This window comes from Phaethon lepturus, unplaced genomic scaffold, assembly GCF_000687285.1.
Source record: "Phaethon lepturus isolate BGI_N335 unplaced genomic scaffold, ASM68728v1 scaffold18414, whole genome shotgun sequence".
Taxonomy (NCBI): Eukaryota; Metazoa; Chordata; class Aves; order Phaethontiformes; family Phaethontidae; genus Phaethon; species Phaethon lepturus.
Genome location: NW_010537199.1, coordinates 21,250 through 44,219, shown reverse-complemented (window position 1 = coordinate 44,219; position 22,970 = coordinate 21,250). Strand labels below are relative to the sequence as shown.

The 22,970-nt window shown below is 36.2% G+C and overlaps 1 protein-coding gene across 1 annotated transcript; it reads left to right on the top strand.

The window, feature by feature from the left end:
• Nucleotides 1–219: 219 nt before the first annotated feature.
• On the top strand, nt 220–19,430 carry TRAPPC13 (trafficking protein particle complex 13). Its single transcript, XM_010286429.1, has 11 exons — nt 220–286; nt 1,041–1,140; nt 1,726–1,810; nt 2,538–2,665; nt 2,794–2,866; nt 6,046–6,090; nt 13,325–13,458; nt 14,609–14,807; nt 17,900–18,000; nt 18,907–19,057; nt 19,152–19,430. The coding sequence occupies exons 1-11, from the start codon at nt 220–222 to the stop codon at nt 19,254–19,256; spliced, it is 1,188 nt and encodes a 395-aa protein (XP_010284731.1). The 3' UTR covers nt 19,257–19,430.
• Nucleotides 19,431–22,970: the final 3,540 nt, after the last annotated feature.

Here is a 22,970-nt window from a genome sequence, read left to right as displayed (position 1 = left end):
ACCAGTGAGTGCTCTTGGATCTAAGAGTAGCAGGGAATTTCTTATATTGGAAAAATGACCAGGTGGTCCAAAAGGGTGCTACCCTTTTTCAGGCTAAGATTTGGTGGTGGTTGTTTTTTTAGTGGAAGGAGAGCAAGACAAAATTATACTTTAAAAAAAATAATTAAAAAATGCTTGTTTTCCTTGACCTATAGTTTTTCTGATTTTTTTTTTTCAGTGATGAGGCTAACCAAACCTACTTTATTCACTAATATTCCAGTGACTTGTGAAGAAAGAGATTTGCCAGGTATGTATTTTCTACTGACTATCATGTACATATGACCAGGTAGTGATAGTGGCTATAGCATAATACCATGGTACACCATACAACTCTTGTCCTACAGCTTTGAAAGCATGGTGATGATACTGCAAACATGTGCCCTCAAAGTCTGAGCAATTAACACACAAAATGGAAGACAGTTGTGAGAGAAATGTGTAATTGCAGAAATTTTGGTGTTACTATCTTTACCTTGGAGAAAATGCCCTGGTAATTGGAAGCAACATATGTATGTTCTATGGAAAACGATTTTGCAAGAATCACCACTTTTGAATTGTGTTATGCTTGATGTACAGTCATAAACTGGAATCCTTGTTGTCCCCCAGTAATAGTTGCAGTCTAGAAGTCAAGTATAAAAGATGCAAAGGAGAGATTCAAAAAAAGAGGGTTGTGTGGAAATACAAATCAAGCAGGGGAAGAACGTAAGTGGGGTTGACTAGTTCTGTTATGTAATGTGCTTTACTTGGGCAAAATTTCCCTTAAAGTTCAGTGTTAATTTGAGCAATGCCTTTGAGATTGCACCTTTCAATATGTATAATGAATGATTCATTGGACACAAGTGCTTGGAAGTAAGTTGTAATTTATAGGCAAGTCTATAGATACGTATTTCATCCCTAAACAAGTTGGTTGTAAAATAAGTATGTTGAAAATAAAATAACTTAAATGTAGACCAAGCTTTAGACGTAGCGAATACTTAGATATTGGCAATTTGATATTTCTACAGGTAATCTATTTAACCAGCTCATGAAAGATGATCCTTCTACTGTAAAGGGAGCAGAAACTTTGATGTTAGGAGAAATGCTCACTTTGCCTCAAAACTTTGGGTAAGAATTAATTACTGTAACTGTAACATGCAAGGTTTAGGATTCATTTAACACTAATGTGTTTATTACTTTTCTTGCTTTTTGAACATCATTATTATGCAATGAGATGTTAGTTTTTTTTAAAAATAATCTGTGGCTTGATTTATAATGTGATGTAATGTATAAACGTGTGCTGTGTGGTGTTCCTTGTCTGTAGCCTGACTCAGTAATAAGGATTGAAAGTGGAAAGAAATTTGTAGCTGTAGGTGAATTTCTAATGTAATCCACTACTATAAACTACATCTTATACTAACAGAGTTTACTGCAGTGATTTTCATGGGTACTGTAAGCCATGTTCTTATTCATCTTAGATTTTTATCTAGAAAAAAATTCTGATTTGTTTGGTCTCTTTTGAAGTTGTTTATTTTAGAAGGATGACATTTAGAAGTATGGGTGTGAAAATGCCAATGTACTTTTAGGATTTGATCTGCAAACGTGTGTGCATGTTTGTCAATACATTTTAATTAGAACTTAAAGAGGTTTCAGTGAAATGTTCTGGTTTCTTTTAATAACTGTTACTAAACATTTTTTTCTTTTTAAACCCAGAAATATATTTCTGGGAGAGACGTTTTCCAGTTACATTAGTGTACACAATGATAGTAATCAAGTTGTCAAGGACATACTGGTGAAGGTATGTGAAGATAAACCTACTTACTGGATTTATAAAAAATAAAATGTTGAGTATGTTTTCTGACAATATCTTGTGCGTTTAATGCTAACATACAGACTTTAGGAAATACCTGTCACTTTTTCAAATCCAGAAAATATAGCTGGAAATTGGAAACAATAAGACATAAAACTAGAAATTATGATAGAAATATTTAAAGATTAAAGTGAAAAAGTAGGATTGTATTAAAAATATGGATATATTATAAAGCTTCTCTGGAGAACTGGTGTACCAAAACTTCCACAGCTAAAAAAATTGGAGTTATATTTGCTTACTTGCACTTTCAACGAGGGCATCAAAGGAAGTTTCTGTAAAGCATGCATTTACTTCTATTTTGCTTATATTTCAAATGAGTTCTTCTCTAGTGCATATGTTTTTATTTTCTGCTGGGCAAATACTACATTGAGAATAGAAACTCCAGAAGTCATTGTCTAACTCAATGTAAAAAGTAAATAGAGATTTTATAAGCTGCATGTTGAAGGATTGGACCATTTATATATATTTTAGAACTTGTCTTTAGCTTTGACAAGTATCTCATCATCTTAACATATCTTGGTTAGATTATATGTATAAAAGCATGTAGGGTACCAAATACTCAGTGAAACCTAGAACTTTATAACATCAGTTATTTTTCTTTAGATGGATCTAAGCAGCTGCAGTTCTAACCAATGCTTTGTTTTTCTGTCCCCAGGCTGATCTTCAGACAAGTTCTCAGCGCTTGAACCTTTCAGCTTCTAGTGCTGCAGTGGCAGAACTTAAACCTGACTGTTGCATTGATGATGTGATCCATCATGAAGTAAAGGAGATAGGAACACACATGTAACGTTTTATATTTTTCTATGATTAAATGAGCTTAAATGAAACATGCGTGCTATTCTGTTGCTGCTTTGATATAGGCATAAAATTAAGTAATTAAAAACTATTTTTTAAAAATTTGTTTCTTTCAGCTTAGTTTGTGCAGTAAGTTACACTACACAGACAGGAGAGAAGATGTACTTCAGAAAGTTCTTCAAATTTCAGGTATTGCATGAAGTATTCTCTACTTCTAGTAAGCGAATCTTGAAAACCCATTTTAAAAATCTGATACTTCAAAAGCACCTTTACATACTAAAAATATGTTTGCCTTTTAAAAGTGAACTGCCTCTTCAAACTTCACATGAACTGATGGTTTCTAATTATCATGCAGTTAAACATTTCAGAAATACTAATATTGCATCTTATTTTTATTCAATTATTGAGAAAGAAAAATCTACTCATTAAAAAAACTTTTCATAGCAGACAGCTTTATGATTATTTTTAAACAGAACAAGTATTGTTCATTCTGACACATCTAACCTTTGAGTTTAGATTGTAAGATTTTTCTTTTATTCTAAATTAGAATGTAGCAGCTTGTTTTTATAGGAAACTAAGCGAAGAAGTCTAATGCGTTATATCTGACTAATATCCACAGAAGTAATTGATAGATAACTTTGTTCCACCGCACAAATTTCAAGACTTGAGATTAGAGTAACTGAGGACAGCAGGAAATTACTGTTACCTGTGGACTGGTTCTGTCAGGAAAGAGTCTATTTGAGCTGTGTATTTAATGGATGTTTATTTTTTTAGAGAAATATGCTGAGACTTGGATAATTGTTTGCTCCCTCTCATAGAATTGAGGATTAGGTGACATGGTTTACTGAACACATTTTTAGATACTCTCACAGAGTGTCTAGCAATACAGGAGCTTTTACATAATTGAGACCCATATCTTTTGCAAGTTGCAGGTGACTTCATTTTGCTCTTTTCTAGTATTCCATCTAGATACTTCAGAAAAAAGCATTTCAGTCTCTAGAAGGCTAAATTGCCATGTGCTGCAGACAAAGAACACCCAAATGATGTTAGTACTTGTGGACTTGAAATGGCAGGTATTGATTAGTCAAAGGTGTTTCCAGACAATCCTAGGGAAAGTCAGTCCATATCAATTTTCGTGTTACACTCTCCTCTGAACCCAGAAACTATGAAGTGTTTCTTCACCTTTATTGAAGCTGATTTTCATCTTTGTTTTGTCTTGCTGTCCTTGTGAAACTTTCCCTTTGAATTTCTCCATTCTTTTTTCCCCATGAATTCAGTATTTGGTCCCTCTGGTGCCTCTGTTGCTTTTTCTGATGACTAATGTACCCATCTACAGGCTTCCAGTTCTCATCTCCTCTCCCTTCCCTGCCCTTGTTCTTGCCAGAGCCTTGTTGAAGATGTCGATTTGTCTCCTTTAGATTTGATATGGCAACTTATTTGTTGTTGTGGTTTAATGTGGCAGGCAGCTAAACACCACCCAGCTGTTTGCTCAGTTCCTGCCCCAGTGGGATGGGGGAGGCACTGAGGGGAAAAAGAGTAAAATTTGTGGGTTGAGATAGATGGTTTAATAGGATAGAAGAGGAAGGAAAAAAATAATAATAGTGAAAGGATATACAAATTAAGTGATGCACAATGCTATTGCTCACCACCTGCTGACTGATGCCCAGCCAGTTCCTGAGCAGTGGCCCTTCCCGGACAACTCCCCCAGTTTATATACTGAGCCTGACATCATATGGTATGGAATATCCCTTTGGCCAGCCTGGGTCAGCTGTCCTGACTGTGTCCCCTCCCAGCTTCCCTGACACCTCCAGCCTTCTTGCTGTCAGGCCAGCACAAGAAGCTGAACACTCTTGGACTGCTTAGCAACAACTGAAAAAATCAACATTATTTTCACCCCAGATTCAGCAAAGAGCATTATACTGGCTATTGGGAAGAAAATTAACTCTATCCCAGCTGAAACCAGGACATTTGTGCACATTTTTGAGGTGTCTACATGCATATTGTAATTTCTATTTTTTTGACTGAATCCAATACAGGCAGCTTTAATGTCAAAATAGCTAAGGTCAACTATCTGTTCAAACTTGAAGCTCTTCCTTCAAGGAAGGAAGCATAAGAGCTTCTCAAAAAGTATATATACACTTTAACAGCATTCTGTAAATACTCTTTGATTCATTATGAGAAAAACACTTCACGGAGCAATTTTGGTTGTTATTTTTTGAATATGACATGGAGACATGTGTTAGAAAGTCTGAAGAGGGGAAAAAAAAAACATTTCAGAAAACTGAACAATGTCTTTACAATGGGAATTAATGGCTGCTAGTGATTGAGATGCCACCAGCTATTTTATAACAAAAAACCACATTTTCTCTTTGACAGATTCTCAGTTTTTTCAGTTATGTTTTCTAGGATCTTTTATGTTGAACCAGTATTATAGTTGGTGTTAAACAGCTTCTTTTTCAACCATGCAGAAATCTTTGTGAAGACTACTTTTTAATCTTGAATTCTTCAGGGCTAAAGAATTTATTCACAACTTGGAACTTCAGGGTTGTCTTTGGATGCAGTATACTTATGTAAATAAAATAAAAGTGTCCCTGCATAAAGGGAAATAAATGTCTTCAGGATATAATTTAAATTTGTTTCCTTACAAGTATAACAGAAGATTATTTCTCCCAGTTACGTCAGTGTATATCCATTTCATTTTTGAATGTGTTAACTGTAGTGGCTTTATGCACAAAATTCAAGCACTTAAGAACTAACACTTTATTATCACCTTTTGTATCATCAAATTGTTTTACTGATTTAATGCCATGATTTATAGACTTTTTCATTTCTTGCAACAGTTGCATTTTCAAGAAGGAAGTGGAGCCTAGTAATGGTTCGTTGGTTAAGCTAATCACATCAATAGTTCTATTTCTTTCATTTTTAGAAGCCTGGAGCAACTTTTGTTTGTTGCACAACACTGAAAGACTTGTAAATGTTACATGGTTCTTGCTCAGATTTGAAAGCAAGTGCAGGCCACTTCAGGATACAAGATGGATGTAATGTTGTTTTAAAGACATAGATATACTTAGTGCACTGGATTTGTCTGGTTTCCTAAAGCCAGTGCTTAAGTGGAGAATTATTTTTCACTCTGAGAAAACTGTTTAATGGCAAACCAGTCAAGCATGCAAATAAGAAGCAGCAAATATATACTCTGAATAATGAGGTTTTAGCTGAGCTGATTGTATCATATATTCAATTATGTGCCTGTTCTATATAATATCAAAAAGAAAAATAACAATTTAGTAAAGGTCCTAGGACTTAAACAGTTTATGCTAAAGGTGTCTGAGAAACCAATTGACAATCTGTTTGTTTTCCGTTTCATACAGGTTCTTAAGCCACTAGATGTGAAAACGAAATTCTACAATGCTGAGGTAAGTGAGACCTGTATGTATTTGGGTTTGTTTTGGTGTACTGGGTGTATTACTTCACATTAGGTGGTTAGATTAAATTGAAAGAGATTCTTAAATACACATGTTTCTGAGAAGGATAATTTGTTCTAAAGATAAAAATAAGTGATGGGTTTATATAATTTAGTTTAAAAATAGATGTACTTTTGATGAAGTGGGGAAAGAGATGGTAACTAGGCAGACATGTCAGTCAATTGCATTAAGGTCCTGACAATTTTGCGTATCTTCTGCTTTCCCATGAACTCAAAATACTTTCAATTATTGCTTGTATATTTAGGCTGATAGAGTATTTACTGTAAGGGAGATTATTTGTTCACAAAGCAGGTAATAATTTACCAGACTGGGGAAATTTAGATTTAAATTATTGAGCAGAGGGGTCATATTTACATTGAGGAAACTTGAATTAGGTTACCTAAAATTAATTTTTAGGTTTGTGGCAGTTATATAGAGTGCTTCAAAACTAAATGACCTGATATATGCCTTGTATATTTATTTGGGCATATTTAGGCATCTATCTTTGGCTATTTATGGTAAGAATTTCAACTGAAGGTGACACAGATAGTGGAAACTTACAAATTATATAGTGTTCTTTTTATTTCTAGACATTCCCTATGGATATGTGTATTATATAGGTCTGTTGTAAGGTATAAACTTACAATATCTCATTACATAGGAAGTTAGGACATTTGTTTCTGTCATTATCACTTAATTGCTCACTATCACAAAGCAGGGACCTTAAATTTGTGAGCATTGTATTCTGTACTCTTTGTACAAAGTTCATACTGATACTTCCAAAGGACTTAGAGAGCTTCCATTTTGAGTATTAAACTTTTTCCATAACCCCTGAAATATGGTGAACTAGTACACTGCTCTTCATTTGGTTGAAAACCTTAATTAGTATTCTTAAACAGTTTGTTTGAAAAGGTTTAAAAGATAGAGTGCAGTTGTAGATGTTCTATGTTGCCCTGAATAGTAGATGGGAGAAAAAAGACCAAGGTGTCAGTGAGAGGAGAAGAAAACATATGGAATTTTGGCAATGTGAAAAATAACTTGTGATAAGTGGAAAATGTTTTGCTCTCCTGTTTGTTCTTAACTAAGTAGATATGTGCTATGAATTTGCATGTAGAAAAGCAGAGAGTCTCCAAACCTATCGTTCTAATTATTTATCTCCATCATAGTCACACCTGGGGTTCCTCATGCAAAATTATGGCTATAGAGGTGTGAAAGGTATATTTTTGTCCCTTTCTGACAGTATCAATAGAGAAAACAGAAGGGAGAAATAACAGATAAGAATTTCTGCTCTGCAAATGAGGGTTCCAGGTGCAAATATCTGTCTTGTTTAGAGTTGTGCAGGAAATGTCACATAAAGGTTTTTCTCTCTGCTTTGGACTAATAGGATGTAAATTATGAGACATTTAATACATAGTGTGTAATTTATTTAGAGGGAGGGTAATCAAGGCATAAGTCAAGTGATTTAAATATCATAGTACAGAGGAAAAGAAAAAAACATTTTCATAAAGATATCTTGGTACATGTATCTAGGCCACAGGCTTTAATCCTTAGGCTGACCAGGTGTGAAATACCTGAGTAGGGTCAGAACATAATCACATACAACTGGTGCTTTATAGAACTGGTGTTATCCACAAATGAGAATGTCTGGAAATGTCTACTGCTGTGACTTAAGAATAAAAATAATCTTAAACTAGGTAATTCCTGTGGCAACAAAATAAACCTCCATTTTGTGCGTGGACTGTATTATTGTTTCAGATAGGGGAAGAGAAATCTTATATTAAATGTTGCTGTCTGTCTATACTTCATGTATAAACCTTGTTTTGTGCTGAAACAATTCATAATGAATAGAAGTAAAAACCTCTAACATAAATTCTGGGCAAACTTTTGACATAGGTCAAAAGTGTTGTTTTCTAAGAAAAATTGTTTTACTACTGGCCTTGATAAAGGACTTAAACTCCATTCCTCAATTGGATTCCTCAATAGCCACCAATCCCTCATGATAAAGATCTATGAGAACCTTTGGTGTCTCAGCTTGTATTTGTGGTTTTTTTGGCTTTGGCTTTCTTTTTTCTCTGTAAAGGTTTTGAAATCCTCCTTTGCCTTTTGTTCTTCCTGTTTGGGAATTTATGCAACTCCCATTACCATAGTATCCATATGATTGATTAAAAAATTTTTTCAAAGATTTTTGGATTATATTAACTGAACAATTTACCTAACAAACTGATGTAGTACCACTCATATAAGTCCTTCCCACTGTAAAAGAAGGTGAGGTTTGAAAGCACCTGAGGAACCTGGACATACCCAAGTCTATGGGACCTGATGAGTCCTGAGGGAAATTGGCCAATGTAGTTGCCAAGCCACTCTCCATGATATTTGAAAAGTCGTGGCAGTCAGATGAAGTCCCTGCAGACTGGAGAAAAGGAAACATTGCACCCTTTGTTAAAAAGCATAGCAGGGAGGACCCTGGGAACTACCAACCCATCAGCCTCCCCTCTATGCCTGGGAAGATCATGGAACAGATCCTTGTAGAAGCTATGCTAAGGCACATGGAGGATAGGGAAGTGATTTGAGACAGCCAGCATGGCTTCACCAAGGGCACGTCCTGCCTGACCAACCTAGTGGCCTTCTACGATAGAGTGACCACATCAAGTGGACAAGGGAAGAGCTATGGATGTTGTCTACCTGGACTTCTGTAAGGCCTTTGACGTGGTCTCCAACAACATCCTTTTCTCTAAATTGTAGAGAGGTGGATTGTTGGGTGGATGAGGAATTGATTGGATGGTCACATCCAGAAGGCAGTGGTTAATAGCTCAATGTCCAGATGGAGATCTGTGAGTGGTGTCCCTCATGGGTCTGTATTGGAATGAGTACTCTTTAATACCTTCATTGATGACATAGACAGTGGGATTAAGTGAACCCTCAGCAAGTTTGCAGATGACACCAAGCTGAATGTTGCAGATGACACACCTGAGGGACAGGATGCTATCAAGAGAGATCTGGACAAGAATGGCCTGTGTGAACCTCATGAGGCTCAGCAAGGCCAAATGCAGGCTCCTGCACCTGCGTTGGGGCAACCCCCTGTATCAGTACAGGCTGGGGGATGAAGGGATTGAGAGCAGCCCTGCTGAGAAGGACTTGGGGGTACTGGTGGTTGAAAAGCTAGACATGAGCCGGCAATGTGTGCCCACAGCCCAGAAGGCCAACCCTGTCCTGGGCTGCATCCAAAGAAGGGTGGCCAGCAGGTTGAGGGAGGGGATTCTCCTCCTCTACTCCACTCTTCTGAGATCCTACCTGGAGTCCTGCATCCAGCTGTGGAGCCCTCAGCACAGGAAAGTCATGGACCTGTTGGAGAGGGTCCAGAGGAGGGCCACCAAAAGGATCCAAGGGATGGAACACCTCTCCTGTGAGGACAGGCTGAGAGAGTTGGGGTGGTTCAGCCTGGAGAAGAGAAGGCTCCAGGGAGACCTTATGGCAGCCTTTCAGGCCTTAAAGCAGCTTAGAAGAAAGATGGGAACAAACTTTTTAGCAGGGCCTGTTCTGACAGGATGAGGGGTCATGGCTTTAAACTAAAAGAGGGTAGATTTGGACTAGATCTAAGGAAGAAACTTTTCACACTGAGGGTAACGGAACACTGTCACAGGTTGCCCAGAGAGGTGGTAGATGCCTCATCCCTGGAAACATTCCAGGTCAGGTTGGACAGGGCTCTGAGCAACCTGATTTAGCTGGGAATGTCCCTGGTGATTGAAGAGGGGTTGGACTAGATGTCCTTTAAAGGTCCCTTTAAACCCAAACTATTCTATGATTCTACATATAATTTCTGAAAGTATATGAAGTGCTGCTATGTGTTCTGATCACAGAAGTCAAATAAAATTTAAAAACCTAGAAAGAAGCCATTGGTTAGATGTTGTATGTGATACTACATTACTGTCAAAGCACAAAGACCTGAATATTAGGGAAGACTGTTATCCTTGGCGGCAGGGGAGAAAAAAAAAATCGGTATGTGTCAGTTATTAGTTAACTAAGGGTCTTTAAAAGTTGACTAACTAGTTAAACTGTTACCATTAATATCATGGATGCCATACTATCCATAAAATCTGTCACTAAAATTATTTTCTACAAGAAATTATAATCCATAATTTCAGTTTTTTTAAGACAAGGAATGACGCTGAACCTTAATTTTCTTGCTTGTTGCTTGTATTGCAGTAGCATCCAAATCAAGTTGATTGCTGAAATTCGTGCATAGAATGCATGCCCTGTCGCCCTAACCTGCTGCAGTCCTGAGATTGAATTACCTGCCCCAGTCTATAGAAAGTCTGTCACTGACTTTGTTGTCCCCTGGAAAAGGCTCTGTAAAAGGTTCTGTTCCTGCAAACATTCATATGGAGATAAATATGCAGACACTTAAGAAAACAAAGTTTGCAATTAAAGTTGGGTTTTGGAATGATGGATATTCAGAAATGAGTTTTTCCTGATTGTATTATGCAAAATTTTTTATAAGCTGCAGTATTGTAGCTTTGCTAGAATGAATTACCACATTATTTTTATTTCAAGACCTTATATATGTGGATACGTCAAATTATTTGTAAAATGACAAGGACTGTTTTTCCATTTCATGTACAACTCATTGCATGGATTTAAATTCAGTACAAACTTTAAACTTACTCAAAAACTAACTCCTTTTTTTTGGGGTCAGTTTGTTCTACCATATCTTATCTGTGACTTCTGTGCCTTAGGTTCTACTTTGGGTTGGTTCTGAAGCAAAGCTAGTAAACCATGTAAACATACTAGCTATAACTTATTAGAAATGCAGATGTCATCCTTGTTTGCATCCATTTTTATTTATGTTTCTGTCTTACTAATGCTATCTTGTTTAGATGGTGCAAAAAAAATGCAGAAATGCATTTTGTTTGAAAGTTAGCCTCCTTTTTCTTTAACATTTAACCCTAATTTCTCTAATGTGTTCTTTTTTTATTTTCCCATTAGAGTGACCTCAGTTCTGTGGTAATTTTATTTATTTTTTTATAAATGTGTATGCTTTTTTAATTGCCTATCTGTATCTGTGCTTGTTGACGTTCTTTTAAAAACATAATGGAAAAGCAATGTTTGTTCTGCCTATCATGAACTGATGTCTTCTCATCTTTATATGTGCAGCTAATCATTTAAATGGTTAGCTCTTTCTTTAATACCCATTGTTGAAACTACAAGTTGATTATTACAGACTCTTGCTTGTGGGGGTCCTTTTATAAAATACCTCACTAAAATTTGACTAGATTCATTAGCTGAAAACAGGAGTTAATCCCTACTAAAAATTTCCTGCTTTTGACACATAGAAATGTAGGTTTTACTACCACACTGCTTGTCTAAGCTGTGACAGAACTTTTCATGTCTGGTTGGTGGAGACAGTGGGTTTGAGGAGAGAGCAGCAATTGGATGTTCTTCCTTCCTTTCACTAGCTGGAACTGCACTTTCCAACTTCTAACTGCATGTGATAGTTGATGAGTTAGTATGATACTTCTGCAGTCTAGTTTCACTTTAAGATGTGGCTTGTATTAACATAAACTGCATTATTTTGAAGTACTTAAGGATTATCTTTTTTTAAACCATGTGGTATTAAAGCAATTTAGGAATAACACAAAACTAACTTGCTTTTTCATTATGCTGCTTGGTTTTTCTTTTCCCTTTCAAATTAGCTTTTTCTAAATCTCTGCTTATGGTTGCTGCATTGAAAACAACTAAAATTTGGGTAAATGGACACTTTGAGCAATGGATTTATGGGATATAAACAGTAGCAATCAAGTGACAGGTAGTAGTAGTAATGATTACTGAGAGACATGGTTTAGTTGGGGTTACTTCCAGCTCCTTCTGCAAGTGTGAGGTCTGTCTCTAACCCATGGGGCTTGCACAGTTTTCATTACTATATATATGCTATCAGCTGGTTTGTGTTTAATGTGTTTATCAGGCACAACAAACAGTTCCAGTACCATTCCCTGTACCATTCCCTATTTCTCCTAATACAGTGCTTTTTGAGACCAAAAATATTTTTACTATTTTGTCCTGCTTTTGTTTTGTGACTTACAAGCAGGACTCCATTTGTATAATGAAGTCATTTTTTTTACACCAATTAAAAAGAAATTAAGCTTCCTTCTACCTTCGCCATAAAAACACTTTTTAAAAAATTTATCATAACAAAATACCTAAACTGCTTCATACTGAACTTGCAGAATAGAATATTTCAGTTGGAAGGGACCTACAAAGACCATCTAGTCCAATTGCCTGAATCAGTAACTCTCTTGTAAATGCAGATTTGGTGTGCATGCACCCTTTTTTTAATTGGCATTTCTTTGGTTTTGTTGTTCATTTCTCCAGGGGCTTGTATCTCTAGTAGACTGAGCCTTCTGTAATTATTCTATCCTGAAATTTTAGAACTGCAAAGTGACTTCACTGGTCCGCAGTTCCACAGAGGCAGTGAGGCAAACACCTCTAGTTTTTTTTTAGTTTCTGAAATTTAATAGTCTCTATCTTTCATTCCTGTACTAGAATTGGTCTTTATATACCACCTTCAGGCACAAGCTTTATCTAACAGATGTGTCTTACAGGATGTTTTGAGGGTAGAGCATCAGTTAAATTTTTGGGTGCATATAATATTGGTAACCATTGGCATGATGCAGCTGGGAGAGAGGAGACTGGTTTTTGCTTTTTAGCCAGTACATCAGTGTTTCAGAATAAAATCTCACAGCATGTACCTGATTTTATTTCAGTTAAACAAACACTTATTTCAATTTTTTTATACATCTCGATGCACTAGTAATCTGGCATGGCATGTTGTTGTGCACTGCAATTCCTTACCATTTATTCTATTTTTTCTTTTTTAAAAATTTGGATTAAAACTTGAGTTGCTGTTGAGTTGATGAAAGACTTGGGAAGTGGTGATCTAATGCGTTACAAATAAGCAATAGCCAGAGCATAGTGAAATTATCCCACATCCATTGTTTGGCAAGATATCTGTTGACTAACACTTTTGCTCCTGTTGTTACTGGGATTAAGGTTTTTTTCTTGCATTAATTACTTTAATTTGATTTGCAGGCATGAACTAAACACATATGACTTTTTTAACAATAGGACTGTCTACTCTTTTTTAATAACACTAATCACATTTTCATAAACTTGCACTTTTGTTTTTTTTCAGACAGATGAAGTGTTTCTGGAAGCTCAGATTCAGAATATCACTACCTCTCCAATGTTTATGGAGAAGGTGTCTTTAGAGCCATCTATGATGTACAACGTTGCAGAACTGAACACAGTTGACACAGCAGGGGAAAGGTATGTTCACATTTGGGATATTTGACTTTGAAACACTGTATTATGATTTCATGAGGCATAAGCATTACAGTTAGTGAGTTGTCTGTAACAGAAGGATTGTACTTGGCTTGATTAAAGAGATCAAATTCCTTTTATGTATTCAGCTGGAAAAGCTGTTAGTTTTCTTTTTATAGATACTATTCTTAAAACATTGTAATTCTACCTAGTAGAGAAATCCCCAGCTTACTCTCCAAATAATTGGTAACATTTATTACATGATAACATGAAACATACTTTTTCAGTATTTCCCATATAAAATTGAGCCCCCATCTGGTTGTGACTTATCTGTGCATACATATTTAGCCTTACAGGACCCATCTGACTTCCTGCTTCCGTCTAGTAGACTGGTAACTGTTTTCATTTGTTCCGATCAAGATCTATCAAGGCAGCAGTCAAGGTGAATCAGTGGAACACCCTTAAACACCCTTATAGGATCATGAAATACAAAAATCTGTCATGCTGAAATAAATAAATGTCATTTAGTGTTAATTAGTAAAACACCAAATACCAGAATGTCTACTGTGTTCAGTAAACTGTTGTGCTTACAGAAGTTTGTGATACCTGGGTAGAAGTTAATTTTGCCTGTTTGTGCTTTGCAGTTGCTTGGGTTTTTGGAGGAGGTGATGTTTGGGTGCTTCTGCAATGGGAGCTGAAGTGAAAAATTCTGTCTTCTCCTTGCTGTCAAAGGGTTCACCTGCAGCATAGTGGAGCATTTTTCTTACAAAGTGTTTGCATCTGCTGTGACAGTTCTTGTCCTGAATGGGAATTTTAGGCTTATGACCCAGATTTACTGGGAGGGAACCAAATAGCAGAAGTAACATTACCAGTATTGTTGTTTAAATGCTAAGATGCCAGATAACAAATTATAATGTAGCAAAGTGGATTTTCACCTTAGTTCTTTCTGGCTCAGATGCATTGTTTTTTTTCCCCCTTGTTCCTTGATGCTACATAAATTCTAGAATTGTTTTCTGTTGTGAAAAAAATAGTCTATGTGTTTTGCCATGAATAAAATACACAGTAAGACTGGTGAGGGATGGAGAAAAAAGGTTGGGTTCTTCAGTCGTCTTAAAAATAACTGTTTAAATTAAGACCCAATGTTTTCTTCTTTTAGTGAGTCTACTTTTGGCTCAAGGACTTACTTACAACCTATGGATACACGTCAATACTTATACTGCCTAAAACCAAAGCAAGAATTTGCAGAGAAAGCTGGAGTAATTAAAGGTGTAACAGTGATTGGTAAATTAGACATTGTATGGAAAACTAATCTGGGTGAACGAGGAAGGCTGCAAACTAGCCAGCTCCAAAGAATGGTAAGTTTAACTTAAGCATCAATTTAACTTAGCATCCATTTTTAAGGCAACTCAGTGAACAATTTAATAATAACTTGAAGGAGAAGTTTAAGCTGCTTACTTTCCAGAACTCATTCTGAATACATGTGTTTCTGTATGTATTCGAGAAAGTTATTTAATACATTTGGTCAGTGAAGTGTGGAAAAAGCACTTCCAAGGGACTGCAGCTGAACATAAACATTCTTGTTCCTTTTGGTCATGTGAATGGCAACATCTTTTGTTTTCTTGAGGTTCTGTTTTCTGGCCTATAACATGGTTCTTTCTTTTTTCACAGCACTGAACAATATAACTTAATGGATTGTGCACTTGAATTGCCAGAATTGAGCAACCTATATAGCAAATACACTGGTTACAATAAAATTAACCTGGATGCTGTTTGGCAACAAACTGAAAAGCACTGACAAAAGAACTCCTTTAAGTGTGCCAGATGTTGACACAGAAGTGTGCTCCCTAACTCATACAGACGTTTTGGCTTCTTTGAGTAACAATTTTTATGTATAGGATAATACTACTTATCTTTCGTGTCCACAGTTTTGATTGAATTTGTTCTGGTTGATTTATAAATTGCTCCTGAATTTTAAGTTGTAATTGCTGGCTTAAGTGAGCTCCACAGCCTGTCTAGTCTAATGCCTACACTTGACTTACATCTTTTGACTTGAGGATGGTATGAGAGAGAAGTAAAAAAGCTTTGACAATGGAATCAGTCTGAGTTTACAATGCTTGTAATTGGGTTTCGGCTTCTGTCTCTGCCCCCATCATCTAGTAAATCAAGCAATTCTGTAGGAAAATCACATTGACTTGGAATTAGGCAAGCAAACTTGGATCCTGGAAATTCACAGCTAAGTCACTAAAACTTCTTTGTTTTTAATTGAGGTGTTAAGGATATGTATAACCCCATCAAATTATAAGCTGCCCTTTTTTTCTAAACTTAGTTACTTCTGTTACTTTGAATCTTGTTGCTTGTTTTTTAAGTTAAAACTGTCTCATTTTCATCTGACCTTTTCTATCATTTCTCTTTAAAGGCAGATTTTTTTTTTTCTCTCCCTAAATCAGTATTCTCTCAACCTGCATCCCCTCTTGAACCTTGGAGAATTGCAGTTGATACACAGTGGTGACTAACATACCTTCACACTCCAGGATTAGTTTTAGTCATCTGTCATTGTTTTCTGATTAACAGAGGAGTATGAGCTATTTTGTGTACTTTGAGCAACATCTTTGGAAAAGCAGCAGTTTTTGTGGGGTTTTTTTTTCTTCTTCAAGTTGTGATACAACTCCCTCTTGTCTTCTCCTCTTTTCAGTGCTATCAGATTATTTCATTTCTAGGCTCCTTTCACCTTCCAACATTTTCCTCCTAATCCATTTACTAGCTCTATAACCATTCTTTCCCCACAGGGCCAGAATTTTACCTGTACTGTGCCCCTCAGTCATTGTTTTGATTCAGATCAGGAATGTACTTTTGAAACAAGTATCCTTGATAACACCCAAATACCATAATTTTGGTTTTTTTTGTGGAGTAGTCTTGGAATTCACAACTACATTCTTTCTTGGGTGATGTTAAACCGGACAGATGTATGCCCACAATATGCCAGGGGTGCTCTACCTGCTCACGGGCATTCAATCCGGGACTAGACTAGAATGAATCTGAAGTTAAAGAGCACTGTTCTTGAGTAGCACAAGCGAGAAATTGTCTAGTTGATGCTATACTCTGAGCAATTATCTCATTTTTGGATGAAAACTATGTTCCTCCCTTTGGTGTTACTGTAAAGCCTTTCACTCTAGCCATCAGTTCTTGCAGATACCTCATTAAGGCCAACAGGTATGTGCTGGTTTAGGCCTTCTCATTTGCTCTGATCCTGTCTTGATTTGGTCAATTGCTGGTAATAAAATACTGCTTTTATTGTTTGGGTTTTTTTTTTCTTAATGTATCTCTCTTCAGAGTCTAATGTTATGGCAAACTACCTGTCATTTAGGGAACTGGGTATAATTTTTCAGTAGATTCCTTCCTGTCACGTGGTACAGCTGAAAATGTGTGCCTTTTTCCAGTGCTGGCTAGTTACTTTCTGTTCTTGAAAGGTTCCAAACTTATGTTGCTCATTTGATTGGAAATCTCCCTTAGGTTTGTCATACTTTTGCTCACACTAATGTCCAATTTAATATGCTTTCTAAAATGTCACTTGTCTACAGTCTGTAATTAAGTATGTTTCACTAAAACCTGTTCCCAACCTGTCAGTCACTGGCTTTCTGGACCTCTGGGTGTATCTTTTACTTGATCTGTAAATGTAACTTCTACTACAGCATCCTTCTATTAGCAGAAACGTGTCACAACTATGCCTTGTCAGGCAGGAAAAATTTTCAGCTTGTTTTTTCCTTAGGTTCTATAATTTGTGGGGATTGAAAATCTAAAACTTTTTATATGCAGGTTACCATCTTGGACCAGCCCTGGTTAGTAGTAACTAGGACATTTATCATAGGTTTCTTAGCAGACCATATGAAATGTGTTTGGTTCTTGACAGAACTGGGATAGTTGACAAGTGTTCCTATCGTGCCTTTCTAATTGGTGGCACGTATTATTTTGGCAGAGGCTTGGATGACTGAAATGGTAAGGAGAATGAATGATCTTTTATTTCTTAGGATGTGGGGTAGTGGTAGGTTTACAAAGGAAAACTATACTTACATTGTCCATAGTATCTGTTACCTGTCTGACACAAAAGTCTTAAAATACAGTTCCTGGGAAGATCAGCTTTATATGGGTAGTTAAACTTCAAGGATGTGAACTATCTGGAAAAGTTATAAAAGTCATAAAATGTGAATCATTTCCGATAAGTAAACTGGACAGATCATCCTTGTCTGATGAATTGTTAAACCTATCCAGAAGGTAGTCCTTGGTAGTGGATAAGCACTGCTGTAATTTGAGTACAAATCAAAAGCATGAAAAATTGATCTTTCTTCAAATTCATCTTATTCTAAGCTTGTTGCAGTAAAAGAAAAATTGAGTGGTAAAAAATTCAATTTTACTATCCAGCATCTGAGAATGTGTTCTTTTACCTTCTCAGGCTCCTGGTTATGGTGATGTAAGGCTTTCCTTGGAGACAATACCAGACACTGTAAATTTGGAAGAACCTTTTGACATTACATGTAAAATAACAAACTGCAGGTAATGATGTCATGTGATTCTTGTGCTTTTTCCTGAGTGGGTAAGTTGTGGCTGTCTTCGTTTCATTTTTCAACACTTTCTCCTGAAACAGTTCAAACCTGGTCTTTACTGTGAGTTGTAGCAACATGAAACTACTGGTCTATTACTTGAAACACGTCTTTTGGATTACAATGATTTTAAAAACCAAAAGAAACAAACCCACCCTTCCATCCCATCATGATCTGCTAATACTGTTTGAACTAGGAGATTGCCAAAAACCTGTAGTGGAATTCCATGGCACTAGCTGCCATACCATTTAAGATTGCACCCCATACTTATATCACAAATTGTCCTAGTTCTTCTTAGTTCATCGAATAATGAAATGAATGCATATACAGGATTCTTATAACTAAAAGTAATTTTATCAGAATAAATGATGCCATTTGTATTCAGTCTGGTTTTACCGTTAGTTCTGCACCACTGCTAGAATGCCTGCTAAATGTAGTAGTCTTTTGTATGTCTTTATTCATGTTTTGACTTGATTTCTGTTTACAGTAGGATCTATGGTAGCCCTTTATAAAAGAGTTGCAAAAGTGACAAATAAAATAATTCCGAATAGAAGTTAAAGACAGGGACTAAAGCATGTGTCTGGTTTGCTGATACTTCTCAGGAAAATCTTGTGCTCCATCCAAAATCTTGTGCTATCCAGTTATTGCTAAACCCATGATGGAATGCTTGTGTCAGACAAAGCTATATGCAACTGAATTACTATGCATCACATTAAATCTTGCTTGCCACCTTATAATTATTTTCTAAATGCTTGATTAATAATAACCAGAATAATAAACAATCAAGCTTTTATGTCTGCAGTCCTTGAATGCTTAGAAAAAGCCCACAGGTTTACTCCTGTTTTTCAATTTCCTCTAGCAGTGAAAGGACTATGGATCTGGTTTTAGAAATGTGCAATACTAATTCCATCCACTGGTGTGGAGTTTCAGGAAGGCAACTTGGAAAGCTGCACCCAAGTTCATCCCTCCATCTTGCACTTACATTGTTGTCTTCAGTGCAGGGATTGCAAGTAAGTCTTTATAGCATAGTTTTGTAGTAAAATTGCTGTTTTATAAGCTCAGTAATTCTTTCTAATAACTCTTATGAATATTTTCCCTTTCTAGAGTGTTTCTGGCTTAAGACTTACAGACACATTTTTGAAGAGAACATATGAGTATGATGATATTGCACAAGTCTGTGTAGTTTCTTCAGAAGTCAAACAAAGCTGAAGAAAAAATTCTGTATTTCTGCTGGGCTTCTTTTTTGGACCAACTTCTTGATGTTTTTTGCTGCCGAATCATATTAAAATGCCTACAAACAAAACTAAATTCCTATATATATCTATAAACATAACTATGCTTATTTAATTTCTCTAAGCATTTCTTGAAATCTTTAAAAAACGTGCACCTGCATTTTATCAGCTGAAAATAAAGCCTTTGGAGAAAAGTATAGCTCTAGCAAATTAAACTTCATTAACACCATCTCAGAGCAGGGAGCCAAGATTGATACGAAATAGTAGCACTTTGTACTTTTGTTGTTTAGTTCTTTTTTAAACACTGAAACAGTTTTTAAATTGTGGTTTTGACAAAACTGCTTCAGTTTGAAGGAACTGGCCTTCTACAGCAAAGTTCCTGGAATCTAGACCTGTAACGGAAACACGTTGGTGTACCTGATGTGGCAGTGTATTTGCATGGTACCTGCATAGCCATAAGAACTAGAGCCTGATAAAGGCAAGATGGAGGAGTGCAGCTGGCACTGTTGAGGGGCTAGCAGCTAGGAAGTAGAGTACCAGCCAAAGAATGTGCTGGTTGTATCTCAGTCTTTGGAAAGGAGTAATACAGCAGATCTGTCCCAGTGAGCTGCAGCCTTGTTGTGCTGTCCCTGCAACACAGGGCATGCTGTGAACAGACATGTTACTTCCCACTTAGCAGGGAACTGGAAACTAAAATAGCTGAACTCAGGCATTTTTTTTTATTGTTAAACTGAGGCGGTGCAAATTATTTTTCCCATGCCATAGGCATTTAAGCAGATTTTTAGGAGAAAGAAATGAGAAACCCTGTGTGGCTGCCCTGGTTAAATTCTCCAAAGCATCTGCACGAAGGAATTCAGGACTTGGTTAAGCACTGAAATGTACTTTTTCCCTAGCTTTCTTTTGACAAAAGATGGAAATATTTTTGGCTGAAAAAGGTCACCTAAAGGTAGCCATTCAATACAGAAAATGGTGACTGGCTGTCCTAGTTCAACACTAGTTAAAGTAATGTTAAAGATTCTACTCAGTGGCTTACTGTATTTCTCAGCTACCATATTGGCATTTAACATCCTTAGTTTTGACGGTATTTTACTTAAGGCTTTCCTAAGTATAGAATTCAATTTTAAAATATTGGATAAATTTAGGACCAGCTTACTAAATAAAGGGAATGAGTCCATACAGGAAAAAAACACCTATATCCTACACATCTAATAAAATGCAGAGCAAGCAACATTAGCAGGTAAAGAATGCAATTTACCTGTTTCTCTAGATACATCAACAAACTAAACCAGTAAAACCACAACTATCCACACAAGTGTAAATAACTTTATTTATAATCTATTTTCAAGTTAGACTGACACAAATTGAAGAAGATGTAACCCTATGGTAACAAGAGGTAGGAGAGATACATAAATGGTAGACAGGTTGCATTTTGCCAGTATGACTTTCTGTAGCCCAGAAACTGTATGGATCCAAAGCTGCAAAGTTAGTTCTTGCTCAGTATGCGTGAGTAATTTTAGTTGTCCAAAAAAAATGAAAGTGCAACTGAAACAATTTCTAAGCTATTTCATTAGGTGTTTTTATGATCAGGCATAATTAGAAGAATGTATTTCCATGCCAGCAGGTTACAGGAATTTATAATTTGAGTGTGAAATCTTTTCTTTAACAGCTATCACACTTATAATTACTGTTCCATCAGCATATACAAAACCAATTAGGTGTTAAATGCATATTTGCTCAGTTGAATGATCAACTGCAATTGACCTTAAATTAAAGCACTATTAATGGGGATTGGGGTTTACCACTTGCTCTAGCAGGATGAAAAATTTTAGTGCAAAAAAAAGTGCAGTTATTACACAGGAAAAGATTCCATTCTCACCCTGTGATTAAGACATATTGCATGATTCTGAAACAATCCAGCCTATTCAAGGCAAAAGAGACTTTAGTATAAACAATCTCTTTGTTCCTGGTTTCAATGGAAAAGCATGTAATGACAGCTTCTGTTACTGGTTTCACTGTTTTTTTTTTTTATTTAGGCTATAAAGCCCCTTCTGTTAATATACAAGAAACAAAGAATGTTTACAAGTTAAGTATTGTGCCAGTCATAACACATTCTTAAAGGGTTAGCTAATGCCATCAATGTTCTAATAAATACTCTGGTTAAATATTACCTGTACTGGAGTAAAACCTAAACATGACAATATTGTAGTATGTGGAATGAAAGTTATCACTCTATAAAGATGATTTCGAGAGTAGTTTTCAGATAATTAACCAATGCTTCATTACATTTAACCTTGGGGATAATTGTCCCATAAATCCAGTAAGCTATAGGGCTTATACTTCACAGTACAACTTTGACAGCCAGTCTTTGAATATTATCGTATTTTGTAGTTCTTAAGGAAGTCTCAAGAGGTTATTAATATTCTTTCTGTTTTAAAGTACGAAGGTAACTGACCACATGAAGATTGCTGTCACAAAATAAGGATAAATTGAGTGTGAGAGAAAGTGCAGTACTGTCCAGTCCACCCTGGATTTACTGGTTCCCCTTATCAAAGTTAGTTAGGAAAACTCACTTTGAGCACTTGAAAATACAGGATATAAGTAAGAGGAACTGTGAAGTTTAGCAGGAGATACCCTACGTTCTCTTCTGACACAGCACACTACTCCAAGCAATGTTTGTACAGTAGTTGTAGCCCACCTACAGCCTCCATCAATCTTTCTTGTAAAATGGTATCCTGTCCTATTAAATGTAACTGAACTTAAATAGGAGTTTTCTTGAATTCAATCAGGATCTGAACTACCTCTGGAAAAAAGATCCTGTTAGGGACTTTCTTGTCATCAGATGTTAAATCAGAAGCTATTACTTGGAAATGTATTTAATGTAAAGCTTAGGTATCTCTACAGCATCAAAAAGGCAGCTACAGCATCTTTCCACAGAGAATTTTAAAAAGCATTTTAATGTTGTGTGTAGGCAAGCCCTACTGAATAAAGTATGAAGTGTCTTAAAGTTGTTTAAGTTGCTTTATTAAACTTTACCTCTTTATTCAACAGATGGTAATACAGATTTCCTGGTTTTGTGTTTTCTTCCATTCTTTTCATTTCTCCTTGGATCCAGCTGTATTCCTCCCCTGTTTTAGTAGGGGAAGACTCATACAATAGATGCATAACTAGCATTTGTTAAGAGTAAAGTACATGACTTAGCCCCAAATTTGGCATTTGTTTCTACCTGAGGTGCTCTTTTCTTGACCACAAGATGAATCAGATACAATGTCTGTAGGTTCAGGAGTTCCTGTGTATTTCTCCATTTGGGAGTCTATTGTTACTCCTCCACATACCTTCTCCACTCAACTGGCCAGAAAAGGTCACTTTGTCTTAAAGCAGGGTCCTTAAACTAGTTTTGATACAGAGGAAAGCGTGAGTGTTGAGAACTCCCTGGAGTAAAAACAAGTGTACCTTGTACCAGAAAGCAGTGTCAACAGTAAGCAGAATAAAAAATGTTATCATAATAAAAATACAGAAAAGCAGTGGTTTCTGAAAGAGTAAGATTAACTGAGCAAGAAAAGCCAGGGTAGGAACAGAAGTAATATAGTGGAAAAATCTTTAACTTGGCCATATAATTGTCACTTAAGATAGATATGTGTAATGAAACTTAAAAATCCTTAATTGTTTAAGCTTGTGATTTAACACACAAGAA

Excerpts from the sequence above, each read along its gene's own strand:
- TRAPPC13 (XM_010286429.1), top strand. The coding sequence starts at position 220 with ATGAGGCTAACCAAACCTACTTTATTCACTAATATTCCAGTGACTTGT. Across the intron at positions 1,811-2,537 it reads TCAAGGACATACTGGTGAAG|GCTGATCTTCAGACAAGTTC; the intron begins GTATGTGAAGAT and ends TTCTGTCCCCAG. Across the intron at positions 14,808-17,899 it reads CTAGCCAGCTCCAAAGAATG|GCTCCTGGTTATGGTGATGT; the intron begins GTAAGTTTAACT and ends TTACCTTCTCAG.